At 32.1% G+C, this 20,790-nt stretch overlaps 1 protein-coding gene across 2 annotated transcripts in view; it reads left to right on the top strand.

The window, feature by feature from the left end:
* The window catches only part of COL4A3BP (collagen type IV alpha 3 binding protein), a 78,092-nt gene extending 57,302 nt beyond the window's left edge, over window positions 1-20,790 (top strand). Inside the window, exons 10-18 of one of the 2 annotated variants that reach the window (XM_006913149.3) lie at window positions 1,772-1,864; window positions 2,377-2,454; window positions 8,558-8,653; window positions 11,089-11,221; window positions 12,111-12,181; window positions 14,412-14,540; window positions 15,091-15,220; window positions 16,139-16,275; window positions 19,317-20,790. In XM_006913149.3, coding sequence (XP_006913211.1) covers window positions 1,772-1,864; window positions 2,377-2,454; window positions 8,558-8,653; window positions 11,089-11,221; window positions 12,111-12,181; window positions 14,412-14,540; window positions 15,091-15,220; window positions 16,139-16,266 — 858 coding nt within the window. In that variant the 3' untranslated portion in view covers window positions 16,267-16,275; window positions 19,317-20,790. The remainder of the gene's footprint in view (window positions 1-1,771; window positions 1,865-2,376; window positions 2,455-8,557; window positions 8,654-11,088; window positions 11,222-12,110; window positions 12,182-14,411; window positions 14,541-15,090; window positions 15,221-16,138; window positions 16,276-19,316) is intronic. The other variant, XM_006913150.3, reaches the window with a different exon arrangement.

Raw genomic sequence — 20,790 nt, 5'->3', positions numbered from 1 at the left:
TTTTTTTAATATATATGTTGTTATGGGAAGACTAGTGAACTGTGAGGTCAAGACAACGACATCTATAATGTCCATAAAACGATTCCCCTACTTGCTCCCTCCCTCCCCTGGCCCTCCACTTAGCCACCATATTAATGTTAACTGCATTCCCTGTACTGTGCTCCCTATCCTTGTGCCCAGCTATCAATTACTAATCCTTCACCCCATTCTCCTAGTCCCCCAACCCCATTCCCCTCTGTCTGTCACCAAATTGTCCACTTTATTTGTGAGTCTGTTTTTGATTAGTTTGTTTTTTTTGTTCCTTTGATTCCACGTGTAAGTGAAATCATATGATATTTATCTTTCTCTGTCTGACTTATTTCACTCAGCATAATAACCTCTAGGTCCGTCCATGTCATTGAAAATGGTAGGATTTCATTTTTTAATGGCCGAGTAATATTCCATTGTATGTATGAACCATGTTGGTACAGCCGCTATGGTACAGAGGTTTCTCAGAAAATTAAAAATGTATATACCTTTTCACCCAGCAATTGCACTTCTGAGTATTTATTGAAATAAAACCAAAACAATAATTCATAAAAATCTATGCACTCCAATATTTGTGGCAGCACAATTTACAATAGCCAAGATATGGAAGCAACCTAAATGCCCATCAACAGACGATTGGATAAAGACAGCTTTATTCTTATTCTTAGTTATACTGGTGACTATGTACCTATAAACATATTACTTAAATTCTCTGGGCCTTGGTTTTCTAATCTGTGAAACAAAGAGTTAGACAAGATGATTCAAATCATCCATTCTGGCTCTAAAATGCTGCTTTCCTAAATATCAACACAGTGGTTGAGTTGAAATGGAAGAAAATCAATGAAAACTTCTATAAGCTTTAGGAAAAAAAAATATTTATGGAGCTATTAACTCATTTAATTTCAGTCTATTTTTGACACTTTGGTAGATATTCTACAAAACAAGTTGTTAAACAGACCATGATTTTCCTTGCCTAATAACTAGGCATGCCAGTATGACAAAGATGATTACAATGTGTCAATGCTGTAGAGGTTGTAAGCTTCAGTAATCCATGAAATCAGTTCCAAAGGTTCAGATCAATTCCCTCATTGTATGCAGTGGATATTGCATAGGGCTTTCAACAATTCAGCCACTATATAGGTATTCTTTAGTGACATATTGAGTTTACATTATTTGTTTTACATTATTTGCCAACAAAAGGAAAGGTATGTGCAATAAAGTGGTGAGTGAGAAATGAGATCTTTGCAGTTATGTGCACATAGTGTTGAATAGAAATTAGCAGTTGTCTTCTTCATAGTTAGAAAGATATACATATGTTTTTTGGAACATAACGGACACAGTGATATTGGTTCAAATGATACAGCCGTGCAGGTCTCAGATGAAGTAGAACAATTGGAATAATTTGGTCAGAGTTTGGATAAGAAAATCAGCAGTGTTAAGATTGATTCATGGTAATGATGTCATGCTGGTATTGAGAGTCTGACTAGAAGCAAAATCAAAAAACTAATCCCTGGTCTAAGGTAGTAGCTGTGGACTCCAAAAGAAGAGATTGAATTGGAATACATAAAGTAAGTGTCAGGATTTGGCAAGGCTTGTATCTTTAGATTAGTTTCATAATTCAAATTTTTATAAATACTAAAGTGTTCAATAATTAAATGTTGGTAGTTCCAGATTATGTTATCTATTCTTTAGCTGCGAAATACACTTAAAAACCTTCCCATTCTAACATTATATGTTTTCTTAGTCACAGAGTGAAAAGGTCAGGTTACATTGGCCTACATCCATGCCATCTGGAGATGCCTTTTCTTCTGTGGGGACTCATAGATTTGTTCAAAAGGTAAGCTAATATTAGAGTTTACTGACGTATATGTTGTTTTGTTCTTCACTGTTGATTAGAACTCTTTTTTGATAAGTTTTCTCCCTTTTCTTGAATTCGAGTAATGAGATTTTTTGATATTATATGTTTTCTTCCATATACATCTTCCAAAACAAAAATCTTCCTCTGAACATAATTTCTTTCTTTCTTATTTAAGGGGAAAAGAGGTTTGGGGGTGGATAGGGAGTAACCAGTCCAAAATAGTTAACCAGAAGCATAGCCAGTTATATTAAATTTCTCTTTTCTTTGGGTTAAGTTGTATTATTTTATATTATTAGAATTACTGCATTCTTCTTAGAAAGATTTTGGAGCATAACACATAATAGGTACATGAAGTCAGCACTTGCTGCTGAGCTTGTTTCATATAGTGCTTTGTTCTCTCTTTCTTTATCTTGTGTTTGGAAGTTGGTACTGAATGCTCTGTTGTGCCTTTGTTCTGATTACTTGGTTTTTTCTTTGTCTGTCTCTGGTAGCCCTATAGTCGCTCTTCCTCCATGTCTTCCATTGATCTAGTCAGTGCCTCTGACGATGTTCACAGATTCAGCTCCCAGGTACTGTATGAATGTATAGAGTGGACTTGAGTCTTTCTGTGCTGTATTTCAGTCTGCTTTCCCAGTTCCTAGAAATCTTTTGGTTAGGCCACTTGTTTTGGTTTTGAATTTTAAATAGTAACAATAAGCACTAAAAAGGCCTTCATTACCTACTAAACAGTTCCTCTATCAGGCTTGCACATGCCTTTTGTATCCTCTACTTTGAATAGCTTAGAATTTTACTATATAGGAGGAACTCCCGAAAGACTTCAGATCAAATTGAAATAAGTCAAAGGTATCTGGTTTTAAAATATCATGTAATATCTATTTCTTCAGATAGGATTCAGCATTTTATTTCACATTTATATTAATATATACAGGATATGTTATAGCATAAAAGCAGGTGTCAACAGTCTCACTTCTAATCTAATTTAAATATAATTATATTCAAGAGGAAAATAATTTTTTATTTTATTTTTTATTTTTATTTTCAATTATAGTTGAAATTCAGTATTATATTAGTTTCAGGTGAGCAGGAAATACTTTTTAAATAATTTTTCTCTCATTACCATTATAATGTTGAGTACTGTTGAACAGATTGTACTTTTCTTATGCACATTATCTTTGGATATTATAAATTAATATTCCTGTTCATATGCTAAATTTATGAAAATTGGTTTTAATTGGTTAGTTGGCATCATTGTAAGGGTTTAGGAATTTATGACAGGAAACTGGATGCTTATAGTCTCTTCCCTCAATAAAATCATTGGAGGAATATTTTTTAGCATCAACATTAGTTGGAAAAAAAATTTTTCTATCTTCACATCTTTACAATTCAGCTTTGTGTCTATGTAATGATTACAGTTTATTGCATTACATTATGTTATCTTAACCCAAATTCCCAAATTATTGAGTTTAAATCCTGGTTAGCTGCATGATATTGGACAACTTTCCTAACTCTTTTATACTTCACTTCTGTGATTTAGCTAGGACTCTGATCTACCTAGGGCCGGGCATGTAATAAGTGCTCAGTAAGTGAGCTTTTATTAACATTATAATAACATAATTTCTTCGAGCTAATCAAAATGATCTGTGTCATTTTTTTCCTCAATATTCAAATAAATTTTTAAAAGTCATAATTTAAAACATTTTATTAGTTTACACATATGAATAAAATTTACATTCATTTTTAACTATACAGTAAAGAAGAAAATAAGAATCAAATTGTTTTTCTGATTTTTGCAGCTTTTTTCTCCTTAAATGTTTTTGAGAAATAGATTAATTAACCTTTTAGAAATCACATGTAGCCAAACTTATTACAGTATTTCTTACCTTTTGCACATCCATTTGTACATGCTTTTTAAAAAATGACTCATATTCACAATAAATTACTGACTAAACTTGATAATACTGGGAGACTTTGGTTTATCCTGCCAAGTTCCACCTTGCATTAAAATAGTAAAATAAACTAAAATCCGTCAGTACTGGTCACCATTTTCTCTTAAAATATAGGAACACATAGTCTATAAAGGAAAGAAAATGTAACGAGAGCAAAAAAAGAATATAAGCCACTAATAGGTGCATAAGAATTAGGACTTCAGAACCCAGACCTGTGCCCTATCTGTAGATCTATAGAAGACTGAAAGCCTTCAAGTACAGATGAATATATCACTGAGAAGCAGGTGCCCAGATTTCTACAAGTCTTTTGCCAAGTCATAGCTTACTTCTTTACCTAATTTTTTGTGTAACTCATGTATATAAGTTGAGAAATTCTTTGCGGTGGGTTTTTCCCTAATATATGATGCTCATGATCAGATGCTGTTTTAGCTTTAGATTATTAAACTGTGTTATATGCCAGATATTTGGTGTCATTAGCAGACTTGGGCTCTGGCATTTAACTGTTGATTCTTTTGTCTTTGACATCTGTATACAAGTTTTGGCTCCTGACTGCTTTGTTCTTGTTGAAATCATGTTCATAATCCTAATTAGGTAAGATAATTAAACAGAATTGAGAGATGCCCTGAAAATAACTTCAAATAAAATAAGTGAATTTATTAGGAAATTAGTGGCAAATCATGAATCTGTCTGATGGGCAGATAATGGGAATGCAGTAGCTCTAAAAGTGTACAGAAAGTAGAAAGGACTTGAATTTATGAATGAATCTTTTTGTCACATTTATTGGCATAACACAGTTACCATCTAAAGATGTCACCGTAAAAGTCAGAGGGAAAAAAAATCCACTGTTGGGGGGGGGAAAAAATCAAAGGGTTGGCAATAAATCTGTGAGTTAATCTATGATGAGCATCATTGTAAAAACAGTTCTTTGTAAAGTTCTTTCTGACTTTACGTCCATAGTAACACATTGTTGTGGTAATTATTTATTTCATCCTTCCTTTTTTTATTGTACAGTAATACATGCTATTTAAAGCAGAACTAGAAAGTAAATAAAATTAAAATACTACATCACTATTAGTATTCTCATACATATAAAAAATCATATTGATAAATACACATACTTTAATTGTTTTTTCCTACCGAAGTAGGTAATTCTATATATACTAATTTGTAACCAGCTTTTTAAAAAACATATAATTAGGCCCATCTTTCTATCAGTAAATATAGATCTATATCTCCTCATCTATTTATGGATATGCATACTGAGTCTACCTACTCACCTAATATTGAACATTTCATTTATTTTCAATTTGTCTCTATTATAAGTAGTGCGACATAGGCACTCTTTTATATGCAGCATCTTTATATATACATCTTTGTACACTTATTCGATTAATTTCTTAGACTATAGTCCTAGAGGTAGAATTGTTAGAGCAAAGCCCATGTGCACTTTTAAGTTTTTTTGTTTTTTTTTTTTTTTAATGTGGATTACTAAACTGTTCATTAGAAAATTTGAACCAGCTACATTCCCAGGTCAGTTTTCTTTTGCTGTACTGACACTGAATATTATAATTCAGTTAATTTTTGCCAGTCTAATACACTAAAAGTGATATTTTTGCTTCTTGGCTGTTTGCCTTTCTTTTTGTGAATCGACTTCATGTCCTTGGCCATTTTTCTTTTGGGTTAACAGTACTATTAACTTGTTATTAATAAATTATTCTATTCAGCAAATCTCTATATGACTATGACTCTAATAATAAGCATAGTTGTATTCTTTTCACATGGGTGAGAGAAAGAGATCTAAGGTGTGTTTGAGCTCTCTCAGATTTATTTTTGTTCAGTAGACTTTGATTCATTTCAATTTTGTTGTGCCATCAAAGGGCAGTTTTCTTTTAAAATTTCTGTATTAATAATGTTAGAAAAATCTAACTAGACAGCCTCCTAAAATGGCATATCAAATGATTCAAATGTCAGGTGAAAGAAAAGGTTGTAATTGGAGTACCATCACCTCTTATTTCAAATGTGTTTTATCTCCATTTTTTTGATAGTTCATTTGGTATGAAGATTCTGTGTATGTCAGCTTATCATTTTCAACTTTAGGTCCAAAAAAATCAAGGACATGATTCCTGAAATTATGTTTAGTCTATTTAAAACTTACAAATATAGTTAAAGCAGGAGAAACCTGCTTTAATAATTTGATATCATCTTTTTTTTTTTTAAGTAATAGGTGTTACTAGTAACATTATTTCCTAGTATATCAAGTTTTGATCCTAATAAAATGGTAAATTTGGCTTGTGCTTATTATTGTCATCCAACTTAATGGTCTGTAGTTTCTCACTTAATTTTGATATACAGGGTCATAACTGAAAACAGTAAATGGAGTGGATCATTAGGTTAGACCTGTAGTGTCTATGGTACAAATCATCAAGTCTCTGCCCCTGTAGTAAGATAGGCTACTTCATATTTTATTGCCGTAAACAAAAATTCATTATAGTAAGATTTTATCTGTATCACCTCTCTTGTTAACCTTAATATTATTACCTGGAGGAAGATGCCATAATGGATAAAGATTCCATGATGAGGACTTTGCAGAGATGGTTATTACAGTAATTGAGTACTTCATTCATTTCATTAATTTCCTAGAAGCACAGCACTGAATACAAACTTGTGTTGTTTCTTTGTTGGACTTTTTCAAGCCTTCTTAAGTCAAGGAAGTAAATAAGAGTAGAAGACTGAAAACTTCCATAGGTGCAGTGGTAACTGTGATAGGAATGTCATTAAACAGAACTCTCCATTTTTTAACAGAATAAAATCCTTCACATTATTCTTTTACAAGTAATCCATTAAAAATGGTAAAAATGGGGCTTATTTTGGGGAAGCGTTTCTTTCTGCCTCTGATTTCATAATATATGTAGGTGTTCTTAACTCCCAGTTCGACCTAAAAAGTACATATTCAGATCTAAAGATTTTTAAGGTCTTAGAATCTAAAAAGGGTAAAAATTTCTCCAAATCACAATGGGACACAGACAAATAAATCAAGGCAGTGCTACTGTGAGTTTTATTTATTTAGGAATACCAGCTGGAATTTTGTTATTCCTCTTTGGTAAATGAGGTACATTTTGAATATATTCATAACTTGGAATCCCACATTAATTATCCTTACCCTCTTAAAGCATATTTCAAATTATAGAGGCACACAGGTTTTTCCAGCAGTCCCCAAAGTTATGTTTTCTAATTTGGGCTTTATAAAATTATAGAATGTACTATTAGTCACATTTAAAATTTTCTCTCAACTCTGCAACCCAACACCATTCACAGTGTTTTGAGGATTATGAATAAAGAAATAAAATATTATGTTAGCATTTTAGTACAAAAGTAGATTGTAGAATCTCAATTTAGAAAAATGATAAAAGCATTATCAAAAACCTTTTTTGTGATAATTGCCAATTAAAGAGTCACATAAACTCATACCTACTTTCAGTAACTAAAAATGCATTCTGAGATCCAGAAAACTTGTAGCAGAAATACATATTACAATAACATATTATTAATATCCTTTTGTATAGAACACTTATAATTTTAAGTTTCTGTCCCCAAACCATTAATTTTGTATTTAAAGTATTTATTTCAAAATATGTGTAAACCTGGTTCTTGTTCTCTAATAAACGCACAACACTTTATGTAAAATAAATAGTTAAACTTAGGAATAAAAATTGAAGTGTTATATACGTATTATATACATATTTTCCAATTCTTTTCTACCTTCTCTTCTGTGCTTATTACATAAAATTATGTGTAAAAGCTAATATTCCTAAACTTAGAGCTTAGAAAAAAAGTGTCTGTGTAGATGGTAAAGAAGCGGTTTCTTCAGAGACAATCTTTATCACTTCAGTTCTGTTTTATACATTTCAAACTTTGCAAAGAACTCTTATGTGAAATCTTACCATTAAATCTGATTGAGGATTCGGGAGGTGTGAAATATTCGACTTTATTTGCTTATATAAAATGTGTAGGGTTAATTTGATAGTTAAAAGCAGAGGTTGCAGTTAAATTTTAGTAGAAGAAATTTAGAAATTTTTTCAAATGAACTAAAAGGTGATTTTTTGTAAATGTTTGCATATATGAGTATTAGCATTGTCCCTGAAAGAATTTAGAACATGAAATTGGAATGAAATAAATGAGGGGGTTGATTATTTTATAAGTTGGCTTATAGTTATGATAAAAGAGAAGTTTATCAATGAAAGAAAAGTTTTGTTACTTTTTTATAGAGAAAATCTTAACATATAATGATCTTTCTAATATTTCTATAGTCTTAAATATAGGAACACTGGACTAGATAGTCTCTTCGTGCTCCATTTACCCTTAGTGTTCCATGATTTTATCCTTTAAGATGTCATTTCTGTAAAAATTTTATAGTAAAGGAAGGAATTTTTTTTTCCAGAAAATGCTTATTTTGGTCACTTGATGCACATTAGGCCCAGTATATGTTATTTGTTTGAAGCATCTTCCTTTCCCACATTTCTCCCTCCTGTCATTAACCTCGATATATCTAGAATGTAGACTAAACTCAATATTATATAAAACGTACTAACCTTTGTGCATTTGGTTGTTCAGCTTTCTAAGAACATCATTTCTGAACTGAAGTAGACTGAATATCATTATGTTTTAGAGATTATGCCATAGCTATTAATTGGAGGTGTATTCTTATAGCTTTATTTTTCTCTTCAAGGTTGAAGAAATGGTGCAGAACCACATGACTTATTCATTACAGGATGTAGGTGGAGATGCCAATTGGCAGTTGGTTGTAGAAGAAGGAGAAATGAAGGTAATTTCCAGTGAAATGTTATAGGTTTCTAATTGTAGCTCTGTTACAGTCATATTATCCTTACTATTGATATGAATAAGGATAGTGTTTTAAAATTACTTTTAAACAAATTATTACACGTGATCAAAGAAGCACCAAATATTGAGAAATAAAATGTCTTTTTGCTTCCTTGCTTTAGCTTTTACGTAATATCTTTATGGTCCAAATCTATGCAGAAATCATTCTGTTCTACCTAGGCCATGAAAAAATATTTTGCAGTTTAATTATGAACAGGTCACAATTAGCTGATGACTATTTGGGTATTTCTCTCTCTTTTAGTATACTCAGTATTGTGCCCAGATATCACTTTGTGTTCCCCTCTGGTCTATGTCTATACTTCATTTTTTGTCCTTTCTCTCTCTGTACCTTTTTTTTTTTTTTTGATATTTGGACGTTGATCAGCTAATCTGGTTCACATCCCTAAACACAGGAGATAGAATAAGAGCAAGGACTAAAGACACGCAGAAATGGATTAAAAAGCAGCAGCAACATTGAACTTTGGATTACCTCACGCCCAAGGCACTATGCTAAAGAAAAAGAGATATTTAATAGGACTCTCTCCAAGCTGAAACATTAGTTGGGGGGAAAAGGATATTGGCATTTAAAAGATACCATTACTTGGCTCAATCTGATAATGTATTAAATGAAGAGTACAGATGATTAGTGAAAAAAAGTTGGAAAAGAAAGAGATCTGTGATCTGAAACCGATCGTTTTGTACTGAGGAGAACCATTTGAACTATGGAAATGGAAATAAGGTGCGACAAAGGTGAAGTGAGGGCATTTTAGACAAGAAATAAACATGAGCAAAAACTTGAAAGCTAATTTCTTAATCAGGTGTTTGGTAGAGACTGTGTTGACCAGAATTATTATAGAAAATGGGCAGAATTTCCTCTCCTGAATAGGAACAAATTAAGAAATAAGAGAAGACTGGCAAATAAGATACCAGAGTATTAGATACAATTCTGATAAAATGATTGGATTACATGGAGGCCAGCTGCTGCTGCAAGGTCTTGCTAATATGTTACCTCAGCTAATATTACTAAACTTAATGTTTCTGACACAGCTGGATAATCACAGACCTTCTCCACAAGAGCAAGCCCCAAAAGCACACCAGGATGCATGTTCTCTGCAGAAGAAGGGGTTGAGCCAAACCTGCCTAGTCCCTTCTCTGTACTCCCCATTCAGATAAGTCGCTGTTTCCCCCGAGGGAGGTTCCAGGAAATGAAGGGGTGAAGAGAAACCAGGAGTCTAGATGAAGGCCCTCCATGTGGACTGAGGAGTAGAGAATAAGTACTCCTATAGCCCACAACATTAGAGAAAGAAGAAATCGGGCTGGATTATTGGGAGTATAAAATAACTCAATAAGAGAATAATCTATCGTTTGTAGTAGTAGGTTAACTATTGGATGCAAAATAATGTTTTTGGAAGATTAAGCTGATAGAGAAGAGATTAGAGACCAAGAAAACCACTTGCGAGAGTCAGGTACAAGGTGATGAAAGCCTACCAAAAGGTAACCATAATAGAAAAGTCAAGTTGTTGGTCTTATAGAAGATTGATAATAAGCTTAATGGCTATGTGAAGTGTGAAAGGAGTCAAAAGTCTACAGGTTCCAGTTTAGGTGACTAGAAAAATAGCTGTCCCAATAACAAATAAGTGAGAGAGATCTAAAGGAGAAACTGTATGTGAAATGTAAACTACGCGTGAAATGCCTAACAGTGTCTGGCCCCAATGGCACGCCATAAATAGCTGATTTTCCCTGTGATAATATGTTTATTCATTTGTCAAAAGAATTTATTATAGAGATCTTTAAATTAGCAAACCCTCTATAATTTTGAAAAAATTAATTTTAATCAGTACTTTAGGTACACAACCTCAGTATTTAAAGTCAACACATAGATCTTTATGGTAGTTTCAGCTTTCAATCATTGATTCAACAAATAATTGCCTATTGTGTTTCATATACTATTCTAGATGCTGGGGATACATCATTGAACAAAACTGCCTTAAATCAATATCTTTAAGGAGATTATGTTATAACCAGGCTATATGGCCTTATTAGTCATGTTGAACAGTTTTTGATAATGTTCAGTAAATAATGCTTGTTTTAAATTGATATATTTATTTTTTAACAACTCACAGTAGTCATTCATCACACATGCATATTTTTCATAGTTGAAGTTTACATTGGATTTGCAGTTTTAAATATTTTTATGTGTTGCATGTCTAAATAATTTGAAATTTTAAACTTCTTTTTAGTGGAATATTTATGTTCCATCATGCACTTTCATAAATAAAATCTTAAAAAGCCATTAAGTTTTAAAATATGCTTTCAAGTTTGTACTTTAGAAATTTGATCTTTATTTTTTAAACAAGTTTGTAAATATATCCTATGTAGGTATATAGAAGAGAAGTAGAAGAAAATGGGATTGTTCTGGATCCTTTGAAAGCAACTCATGCAGTTAAAGGCGTTACAGGACATGAAGTCTGCAATTACTTCTGGAATGTTGATGTTCGCAATGATTGGGAAAGTAAGCTGCAATTAATATATTTTTAAAATTTATTTTAATATAATTATTATTTAATATTTAATATTAAATCCAACCTGATTTTCTGTATCTGATTTGTAGTTTACAAAGTCGGTGTAGAGGATATCTGGAGAATCATACAGGGGACTGACAATACTTTATATTTAAATAGAGCTTTTTTACTATATAAAATACTTCTCAGTATGTTGTAGAATTTGATCCAGTACCTGAACAATCCTACATAGGTAGGTAACAAAGTAAAATTCAGATGGATCTAAGGCCATAGAACTAGTTAGTGGAAAAGCCAGAACTAATATTAAAAGTATCTGTTTTATCATATACTTTTTTCCTATGCTGTTTTCTTTCCATGGTAAATCCTAGATGAATCCTGCTGTGGTTTGTTTAGTTATTCTTTGGCGAAGGGGTTCCCTTGGGCACCAGATTTTGTAAATAGATACTTTTGAACATCATAAGATGTTTATCAGTAGCAGTTTGACATTCTTTTCTCACAAATACAGTCACCTAAGCCTAGATAGAACAGTTTATTCAGCTTTAGTAAATTAGGGATTATAGAGAGAGGTCATAGTGTTAGGGAGTAATTTGTGCCAGAATAATGCAGTGGTGCTGATTATAATTGTTTTTTGGCTGTGGAAGCTAGATATTGGACCAAAAAAAATGAGATTTCTGGGTGATCAGGTCTCATAGCCACTATCTATAGCCCTAAATACTAGGTATTAACTACCTTTGTTTGAACTTAGCCTAGGTGGGGCAGAAACTTGTTCATTTTACCATAATGTTCATTTGTAATTGACTTTCAGTATAAATGAATTAATCACATTCTAGAAAAAGGTAATGTATCTTTTTGGCTATTAATATTTTCTCTTTATTTCAGCAACAATAGAAAACTTCCATGTGGTGGAAACATTAGCTGATAATGCAATCATCATATATCAAACGCACAAGGTAAATATCTCTTCATCCCGAAAGGATTCTACTGTAGTTCAAACTGAGACATAAATTCTCTAAAGTAAAATTTGGCAGGAAATTAAATGCCACAAAAAATTCAAAGACTTTATTAATAATTCATGAATGTCATGTATTTGAAAGGTACATCACCTCATTTAAAGCAGAAATGGGTGCAGCTAAGAACCTGAGAAATATCTAGAAACAATGTATTTGATGAAGACCTACAGTTAGTTATGCACATTCTAAGTCTAGAAAAGAAATTCTTGAAATCCTTTATTCTAGCATCTAGTTTCTATGAGAGATAAATGATAAATGATAGTTATCAAATATGAAAGTGACTACAATATAATAAGGGGAGTAGAAAATATGTTATTAGCCTATGTTAAGACTAACAGATTTGAAAGTGATTTAAGTGGATGATCTTAAAGCAAAGGAAAATTACTGGGCATGACTATTAAGAGGTTGGTCATACACAAGTACATATAGAATCATTTCATTTAAATTAGTTCCCTTTCATGTCATTTTTTCCTCTACTAGTCTAGATATTTAAAATGGTAGAATTAATATTTCTCTTACCTTATTCTGTTCTGTTCTATCCAAAATAATATTTTGGATAAAGAATAATAAAAGGAATTAAAATTTTGGAGAGATCCACCAAAAAGCACTATTGTATGTTATATAAGAAATATAATGATTCAATAAGTACTTAGTTTCTCTTTTTCAAATGATTTTTTAATTGAGCCGAGTGTATTTGAGATTTGCTCTGTATCTCTTAAACTCAGTCCTGTCACCTGAGGCATCTTTTTTGTATCTAATGCCTGTAAGCTAGGCTTCATTTTACATGCTAGCTGCTCAAGAATGTGTGACAATGAAGATTCTACATATTTGTGACAATGAAGCATACATATTTGGGGGGCAGGGGAGTGGAGAGGGAGGTCCTAGGCAAAATCTAAAATTTAGTAGATGTTAAAATATCAATTAATTGCCCTGTAATTTGGAATGAAAATAAATTACCACTAATTGAGAATCAGAAGACTCTTATCTGAAGATAATTGATCCCGGAACACAATCTGCTGCAAGTATTTCACTAAGTAAATAGTAAATGGAGGGGAGGATTGTATAGATTGTATTAGGGTTATTTCTTGAAAACTAAAACTAAAAATTATTAAAATAATGTATCTTATACGTACCATAATTTAAATTACAATTATAATTATTTGACTAAACTAATTATCTTGGCATTTTTTCAACAAAATTCCATAACACTGACATCTTTTTTTGGTTTCTTTTATAATTTGGTCTTAAAGAAGGCTGTTCATCTTCTAATATTTAAATCATTCTCACTCTAAATTTCTGTCTTATCATCCTTGCAGATTTGCATTTATTAGTTCTAACATGGCCAAATTTTTGTTTATTATTAGCTTCATATACATTTCCCTAACACTACTGTCATCAGCTTCATGGAATTTTATCTCTCTAAAAGATAAACCATTTCACTTTGCAAATGAGTTGTGTTATGTTGACACTGAGCTGTTAGCTATTTATCATACTCAACGATCAGGAAAGACACTACATACTGCAAATTTTCTCTCGTTTGAAAGTATGTAGTCCCAGTTTTCTAAGACCTAGGTTCTTTGTCATTCCAATAATATATGTTTTTCCTTGCATACTATAAAGTTGAAAGATTCTATATGATTGGGAATTCTTCAGATACGATTATGATATCAAAGGAGCAATCTTTTTTTCTCTAAAATCTTTGATTTAAACTCTCTGAACAATTTAAACAGAAGTTTAATACGACACTTAAAAGCAGAATATTACCAGGATCTGTGGGAGAGGTTAATGGAGAGTTGTTGCTTAATGGAATTTCTGTTTGGGGTGATAAAAAATTTTGGAAATAGTGGTGATGTTTACATAACATTGTGATTGTAATTACTGCCATTGAATTGTATACTTAAAAGTAGTTTAAATAGCAAATTATATATTACATATATATTACCACAGTTTAAAAAAAAAAATAGCAGAATATTATTCTTTTGGTATTGTTCTACAAAACCATTAACTCAGCGTCCATAATTAATCCTTTGATGGATATTCTCAGATGCTTTTCATTTAAAATTTGACAGATTTTACCTTCAACTAAGATATTTATTAGTTGTACATTTGTTTTTCTGTTCCATATTATATATGAATAAAATGTATTTTCAAAAAATTTTTACTTTCACAGAGAGTGTGGCCTGCTTCTCAACGAGATGTATTATATCTTTCTGCCATTCGAAAGATACCAGCCTTGACTGAAAATGACCCTGAAACTTGGATAGTTTGTAATTTTTCTGTGGATCATGACAGTGCTCCTGTAAGTACACTGTGTAAATTTGTATAGTTGTATAATGTAAAGCTAAATAAACAATACAGTGCAAAAGTGATAAACATATACCACACACGCACAGATACTTGATAATGATTCTTAGATTTTGTTTTATGTTGTCTCTTTGGGACAATATAACTCATGTGTTACCTGAGGGACAAGAGTCATGGCTGTGACCATCCTAGCAGGGCTGTTTTCTTTTCCTTCTGAGGTGAGATGAGACAGAGTTGATGGGTAGTATATGTAGGCTACTTCTTACAGTTACCTTTCAAGCCATGATCAACTACTGGCAACCTCTGGTTTCTACTTCGATTTAGCGAGCGCCATTTACACATAAAAAGAGCGATAATCATTTCTACTGTCTTCTTATTAGCTTGGCATGTGTTATTTTTTGGCGCTTATAAGATTTTGTTGGAGATTTTGATCTTTGCTGGAGTTATGGTTTGGATTAACCTAATGTAGTATTAGACCAGTAGAGATTATAAAATACTGGGTATCTACTATACTGGTATTTTCTTCTTATTTTTTGTTTTGGCAGCTAAACAATCGATGTGTTCGTGCCAAAATAAATATTGCTATGATTTGTCAAACCTTGGTAAGCCCACCAGAGGGAAACCAAGAGATTAGCAGGGACAACATTCTATGCAAGATTACGTATGTCGCTAATGGTATGTATTTTGTTGTTTGTTTTTGCTACTTGGTAATGTGGATGTTCTTAGTATGATCTGCATGATAACTGACTGGACAAATGCCATTTAGAAATGCCTTTTTAGTTTTTATCCTTTGGATTAGTAATTTTTAATTTGGATAGATGTATATCAAAACTATTGGGAAACTTTCAAAATACACATATCTGGATTTCATCCCAGAACTACTATATCAGACTTTCTGAAACTGGGTCTGCATAGGTAAATTTTAAAACTTCATATCAAGATCACTATCACATATCTTTGGTTTTAAGAACCATTTTATTAAATATTTGCCTGAAAGAATATATACTTTTAGGAATATACGCAACAATGGGAAAGGAAAGTAACAGTTCTTTTTCTTATTGTCAGCCATGTTCGTTTTCTGAATCTTTGGTCCCTAGTCCTTATTAGCTAGTTATATATTTAATTCACATTGGCCTGCTGCCGAACAGCCCTGTTACTTTGGTTCCTTATGACACCCATAACCTACCTACAGTAGTTATTGAAGTCCATCTAATCAGATCCTCATACCTTCTTTATACAGGGCCACAACTGCTAGTGTATTTAAAAGAGATGGTTATGCCTGAGTAAGTTACTACTTGATTACAGTAGAGTTTGATGAATAAATCTTCCCTAAGTAACCTAAAGTGTAGCTGTATGAACATTTGCATACAATTTAGGAAACTAAGGATATTTTAGAAAGGTAATAAATGCTTTCTTACTTGCTATTTTCTTGTCCGGTGGTTAATTTTAAGCAATTAATTTAATAGTAAAGATTTAAGAGTTGCTGATTGTTTCAAAATGAGGAACTTTTTAAAGCATAGGAACAAATTGAGTGTTTCACATTTGTTTATAGAATTATATCCTAACAGATTTTAATTTTTCTTTAATTCACAGTGAACCCTGGAGGATGGGCACCAGCCTCAGTGTTAAGGGCAGTGGCAAAACGAGAGTATCCAAAGTTTCTAAAACGTTTTACTTCTTACGTCCAAGAGAAAACAGCAGGAAAACCTATTTTATTCTAGTATTAAAAGGTACTGGAAGATATGTTATCCTTTTTTTAAAACTTTTTTTGACTAATGTGATTCTACAGATATTAAAATTTAGTTAATTGTCAAAAGTAGTTTCTGTGTTTTATAATGTTCTCATATAAAGAGTTATTTTTATAGCCTTAAAACTTATTTTTTTATTATTTTTCTGCTTATATTAAATAATACCTGCTTATATTTAAAAAATTTCAACATCATTGAACTACAGAATTTCATAAGTTCAAGTTCCTTATATCTTTCCCTTCCCAGAAATTACTGTTATTTCGGTTGTATATCCTTCTAGACTCTGATATGTATGTATTTACATATATTTTTAATTATTTTAAAAAATGTATTTTCTACTGTTTTGCAGCTTGTTGTTTTTCTGCCAACAATATATCTTGACTATTATTCCACATGAAGATATGAGATATAAAACCCTCTCATTTTTTTAATATCTGCTATATGAGTGTTGCAGAATTTATTAACCAGTCCCATGTTAATGTCTGGGTTGGTTCCATGTTTATTGTCAAATGATGTTACACTGAGTATCTTTGCACAAGGAATCCAGAATCTTTAATTTTTTTACAAATTAAGTGATAATGTTAGCATGATTCAGAAGTTAAAATTATGAAAATATACAATAAAATTTATCCCTTGCTCCTTATTCACCCAGTTTTGCCCCCTCTCCACACATGCAAAAGTATACAGCTGCTATTACTAATTTCTTGTGTATTTTTCCAGATTTTTTTTTTTGTCTGAATAAGGAAATACAAGTATATTCCTCCCACACATACTCTTTTTTTGTTGTTGAAGAAAAAGTAGCATACACACCATTCTGCACTTTGTTTTTGCACTTTTATTATCTTGATGGTCTTTTCATGTTGGTAGGGAGCTTTATTTTTTTTTACGGCTTTATAGTATCTCATTGTATGGATGTATATAATTTATTTAACCTCTAGTTGTAGATACTAAAATTGTTTCCAATTTTTGTTAGAACAAACAGCGTTGCAGTTATATTCATATGTCATTTTATACTTCAACTTGTTATGTGGGATAAGTTATGATATGTGCCACTGCTGGCGCTCTGGGAGTTTGTGTATTTGTAATTTATGTATTGCCCTCCATAGGGGTTGTATTAATATACCATTTCACCAGCAATAATGTATTAGAGTGCCTGTTTACTTGTACCCCCTCACACGATGGGTGAAATAAAACTTTCTGATTTTTTTTCCAACTTAATAGGTGTAAAATACTCTTCTAGTGTAGTTTTAATTGCATTTCTCTTATTGTGAATGCATTTGAGCATCTTTTAGTCCATTTGTAACATTTGCATAATTCTGTTTTTTATGAACTGAGAGTGTGTGTTAGCATTTAAATTTTTAATAGATCTTACTACAAAGTAAAATAATTTACAGGCAGTAAGTATATATGAACGTCTTCTCATTCTTATCTACACTGAATGTTAAATCATTGGCTGAGAAATTTATATTCTTGAGTCACTTTCTTTAGATAAAAATAATATAGTCAATTATTGTATGATGACTGATGTTTTTAGTTATGTCTAGTTTCTGATGCTATTTATGGTATGTCTTTCCTTTTTTAAGAAAAAAATAACTCAAAAGCTGAATTTATAGTCAGATACTAACACAAGGATATTGCATTGGTGTCCTAGATACGTAGCTTTTCCCAGGAAAAAAGTGACCTGAAAATGTTAGTCAGGTTCTGATCTTACCGATCTGAATGGTTAGTGTTTGGGGATACAGTCTGACCTTTGTGGAATTCTCTCTTCTGGCATAAGTGCGCTGTATAAATGCGCTATTGTTAGAATATGTTATACTTTAGGATTGTTATGGCTAGATCTGGGTGCCTAACCTATTAATTCTGTCTCTGCAGTGTATTTGTCAAGCATACCAGAAACCTGATGCCACACAATGGCAGCAGGCTTTTCACCTTACTTAGCTGAGTGTTTCTCCGCATAGCCTTAAGATTTCTAAAAGGTTTTGCTGTTTGCTCCAACCAGGACCAAGCATGCAGCTTTATCTGCTTTCTCTCTTCTTCACCTCTATCTCAGAATGCAGTTATATATAGAACATGCTTTCAACTATGTTCAAGGAGAATAATGGTTTTCCTAAACATTTGAAAAATACATGCTAACATATTACTAGCATTTGCCTCTAAACCGTTGAATTCGGGGTGTTGTTTTATTGACTGACCAAGTGTATGTTTGGTGCATGTGCACATATATGTTCATATGTGCACACATTCTTCTCTAGTGGCCCTAGGATGGAAGGCATTGAAATCCTTTGAAAAAAACTTAGGGGACGGAGGTAGCATTGTTTGTGGATGTGTGTGTATGTATGTAAAGATAGAAATGAAAAGACTCACTGGCCAAAACTCAGTTCTGGCCTTGAGTTTGCCTAAAGTGATATTTGTCCCATAATACTTTCGGCAGGTGTGTGTATGAAGTGCATTCTAGCACTGAAACCTTAATTTTAGTGTTGGAGAAATTATAACTTTCAATAGTCATTTTCTTTAGAGAAATTCCATAGAGTTAATAAAGTCCGAAGATATTTACAATTGTTAGTCAAAACTCTTTAACACATTTGACAAGGGCTGAGCATGTTTGTGTCTTAAGATAAGGTAGACCTTTTCTTCATAGCCTAAGTAAATTTTTAAAATTTTTGATAAGTGATATTGCATAATTTTTATTGAAGACTAAGAAGGAAATGCCAGTTTGTTGAGTACAAATCTGGAGACCTCTGGGTGATTTGCTCTTTGTTTACCTATAGTACATTACCCTTTTAAATTTTTTCTAACTTTCAGAAGATTTCTTGTATGCTCTGTTACTGATGGATAAGTTTCAAATATTTAAGGTTAATAATTTTACATTCTTAAAGGTGAAAATCCTTAAAAGATACATTTTAATAGAGAATCTGTGTATTTCATCAATTCAGAGGGTAGAAGGAAATTCGTTCTGGTATTCTTGCAGCTGTTAGTAATAATGTATTGCCTAATTTTTTACTTGTCATTTTTCTTTCTTGCAGTGACGGAAGCAAGGCTGTGTGACATTCCATGTTGGAGGAAAAACTGAAAAGAAAAATGCTCTAAGCTGGAACATAGGATCTATAGCCTTGTCTGTGGCCCAACATCTTGGCCTTGTGTAAAAAAAAAAAAAAAAATGAAGAAATATTGCAATAGCAAAGCTGAATATCTAACACTAGCTGTCTCCTGCTAGATCTCCGTGCTCAGCATATAACTATAAATACATGTAAAATTACATGTACATGGCTATATTTTTATTTGCTTGCTCCCAGAAGAGAAAAAAAAAAATCAACTTTGAATCACAACTAGGAATTGATGCTTTAATTTTTGGAAACTTTTTCAAAATTTTTAATTTAGTATGGTCCGGCCTAAGATCCTCAGTTGTATCAGGTTTTGTGCACAAAAGAAAAGCACAGAAGTTGAACACACACGGGAATGTGCTTTCTGTGCACCAAATATCTGGATGGGGTTCTTTTTTCAGGCCTATATAGTCAAATCTGTGTCCAGAATTTTTTGACTTCTTTGCTTTGTATAATCATAGAATTTATTGCTGCTGATTTCTATAATGATTCATGTTGTCATGTAAGGTGTCTTTTAATAACTGAGGGCTGTCAGTAACCTGTGATTTTGCTTTTTCTATAGTCTTACTCCCATGAAGAACCTTGGTTCTGATGGAGAAAGTGAAAAGCTTTATTTTTTTCTCCATATATCTTTATGTTTCTTGTATTTTTATTTGTGTTCTGTGTGCTACAGCTTTTGTTTTTTCAGTTTGTTAGAAACACAATATGGCAATTCCTGAATTGGTTCTGCCTGCCTCCAAACATCTGTACAAATCTTATGGATATAAATTACTTTCTGGTAAAATGGTCAGGATAAAATGAGCTCACATTTTTATGAAATTTGTAAGAGGTTATATGGTATTACTTGTTAAAGCAAATCAGACTGAGTTTGACATTTGATTCAATATTTCTAGTATTCAGTAACAAGTATGTTTGTTAATTCTTCTAATTTGGGTCAGTTTAAGAGAGATGTTGCAGGATATGCACACAAAATGTTAGCATTGCTCCTGTTTGCCTCTTGATCAGAAACTTCAGCAGAGCAGTAAAGGATTCCATGTGATTCAAACTGAAATTCTTTCCTTAGTTGCTGTAAGAACTTACATGTAAAATACCTTTTTTAGTTTATTAGTTTCAGGCCTCTGTGAAAAACCTTGAAGCATGGAGTTGAGGCAAGGAATTATACTCATTGAAGTGGAAATGACTGCCCACTCCAAAATCTTCATTGTGTTTATACACAGATGTGCTTACATATATCAGAGGCATTTTGTAGATGTTTTGCTGACTTGTTCATCTCTGTAGAAACACAGAAATCAGACCCATTTTGTTAAGCAGAAAGTCATGTCACATGGAACATGTCCTGTATATATTTCATACGTGGTAATGAAGTCTTAATGATAAATGCAAGGTGATAATTTAA

This window comes from Pteropus alecto, unplaced genomic scaffold (assembly GCF_000325575.1).
Source record: "Pteropus alecto unplaced genomic scaffold, ASM32557v1 scaffold20, whole genome shotgun sequence".
Lineage (NCBI taxonomy): Eukaryota > Metazoa > Chordata > Mammalia > Chiroptera > Pteropodidae > Pteropus > Pteropus alecto.
Note: the sequence above shows the minus strand (reverse complement) of the source record. Positions and strands in the feature narration are given on the sequence as shown.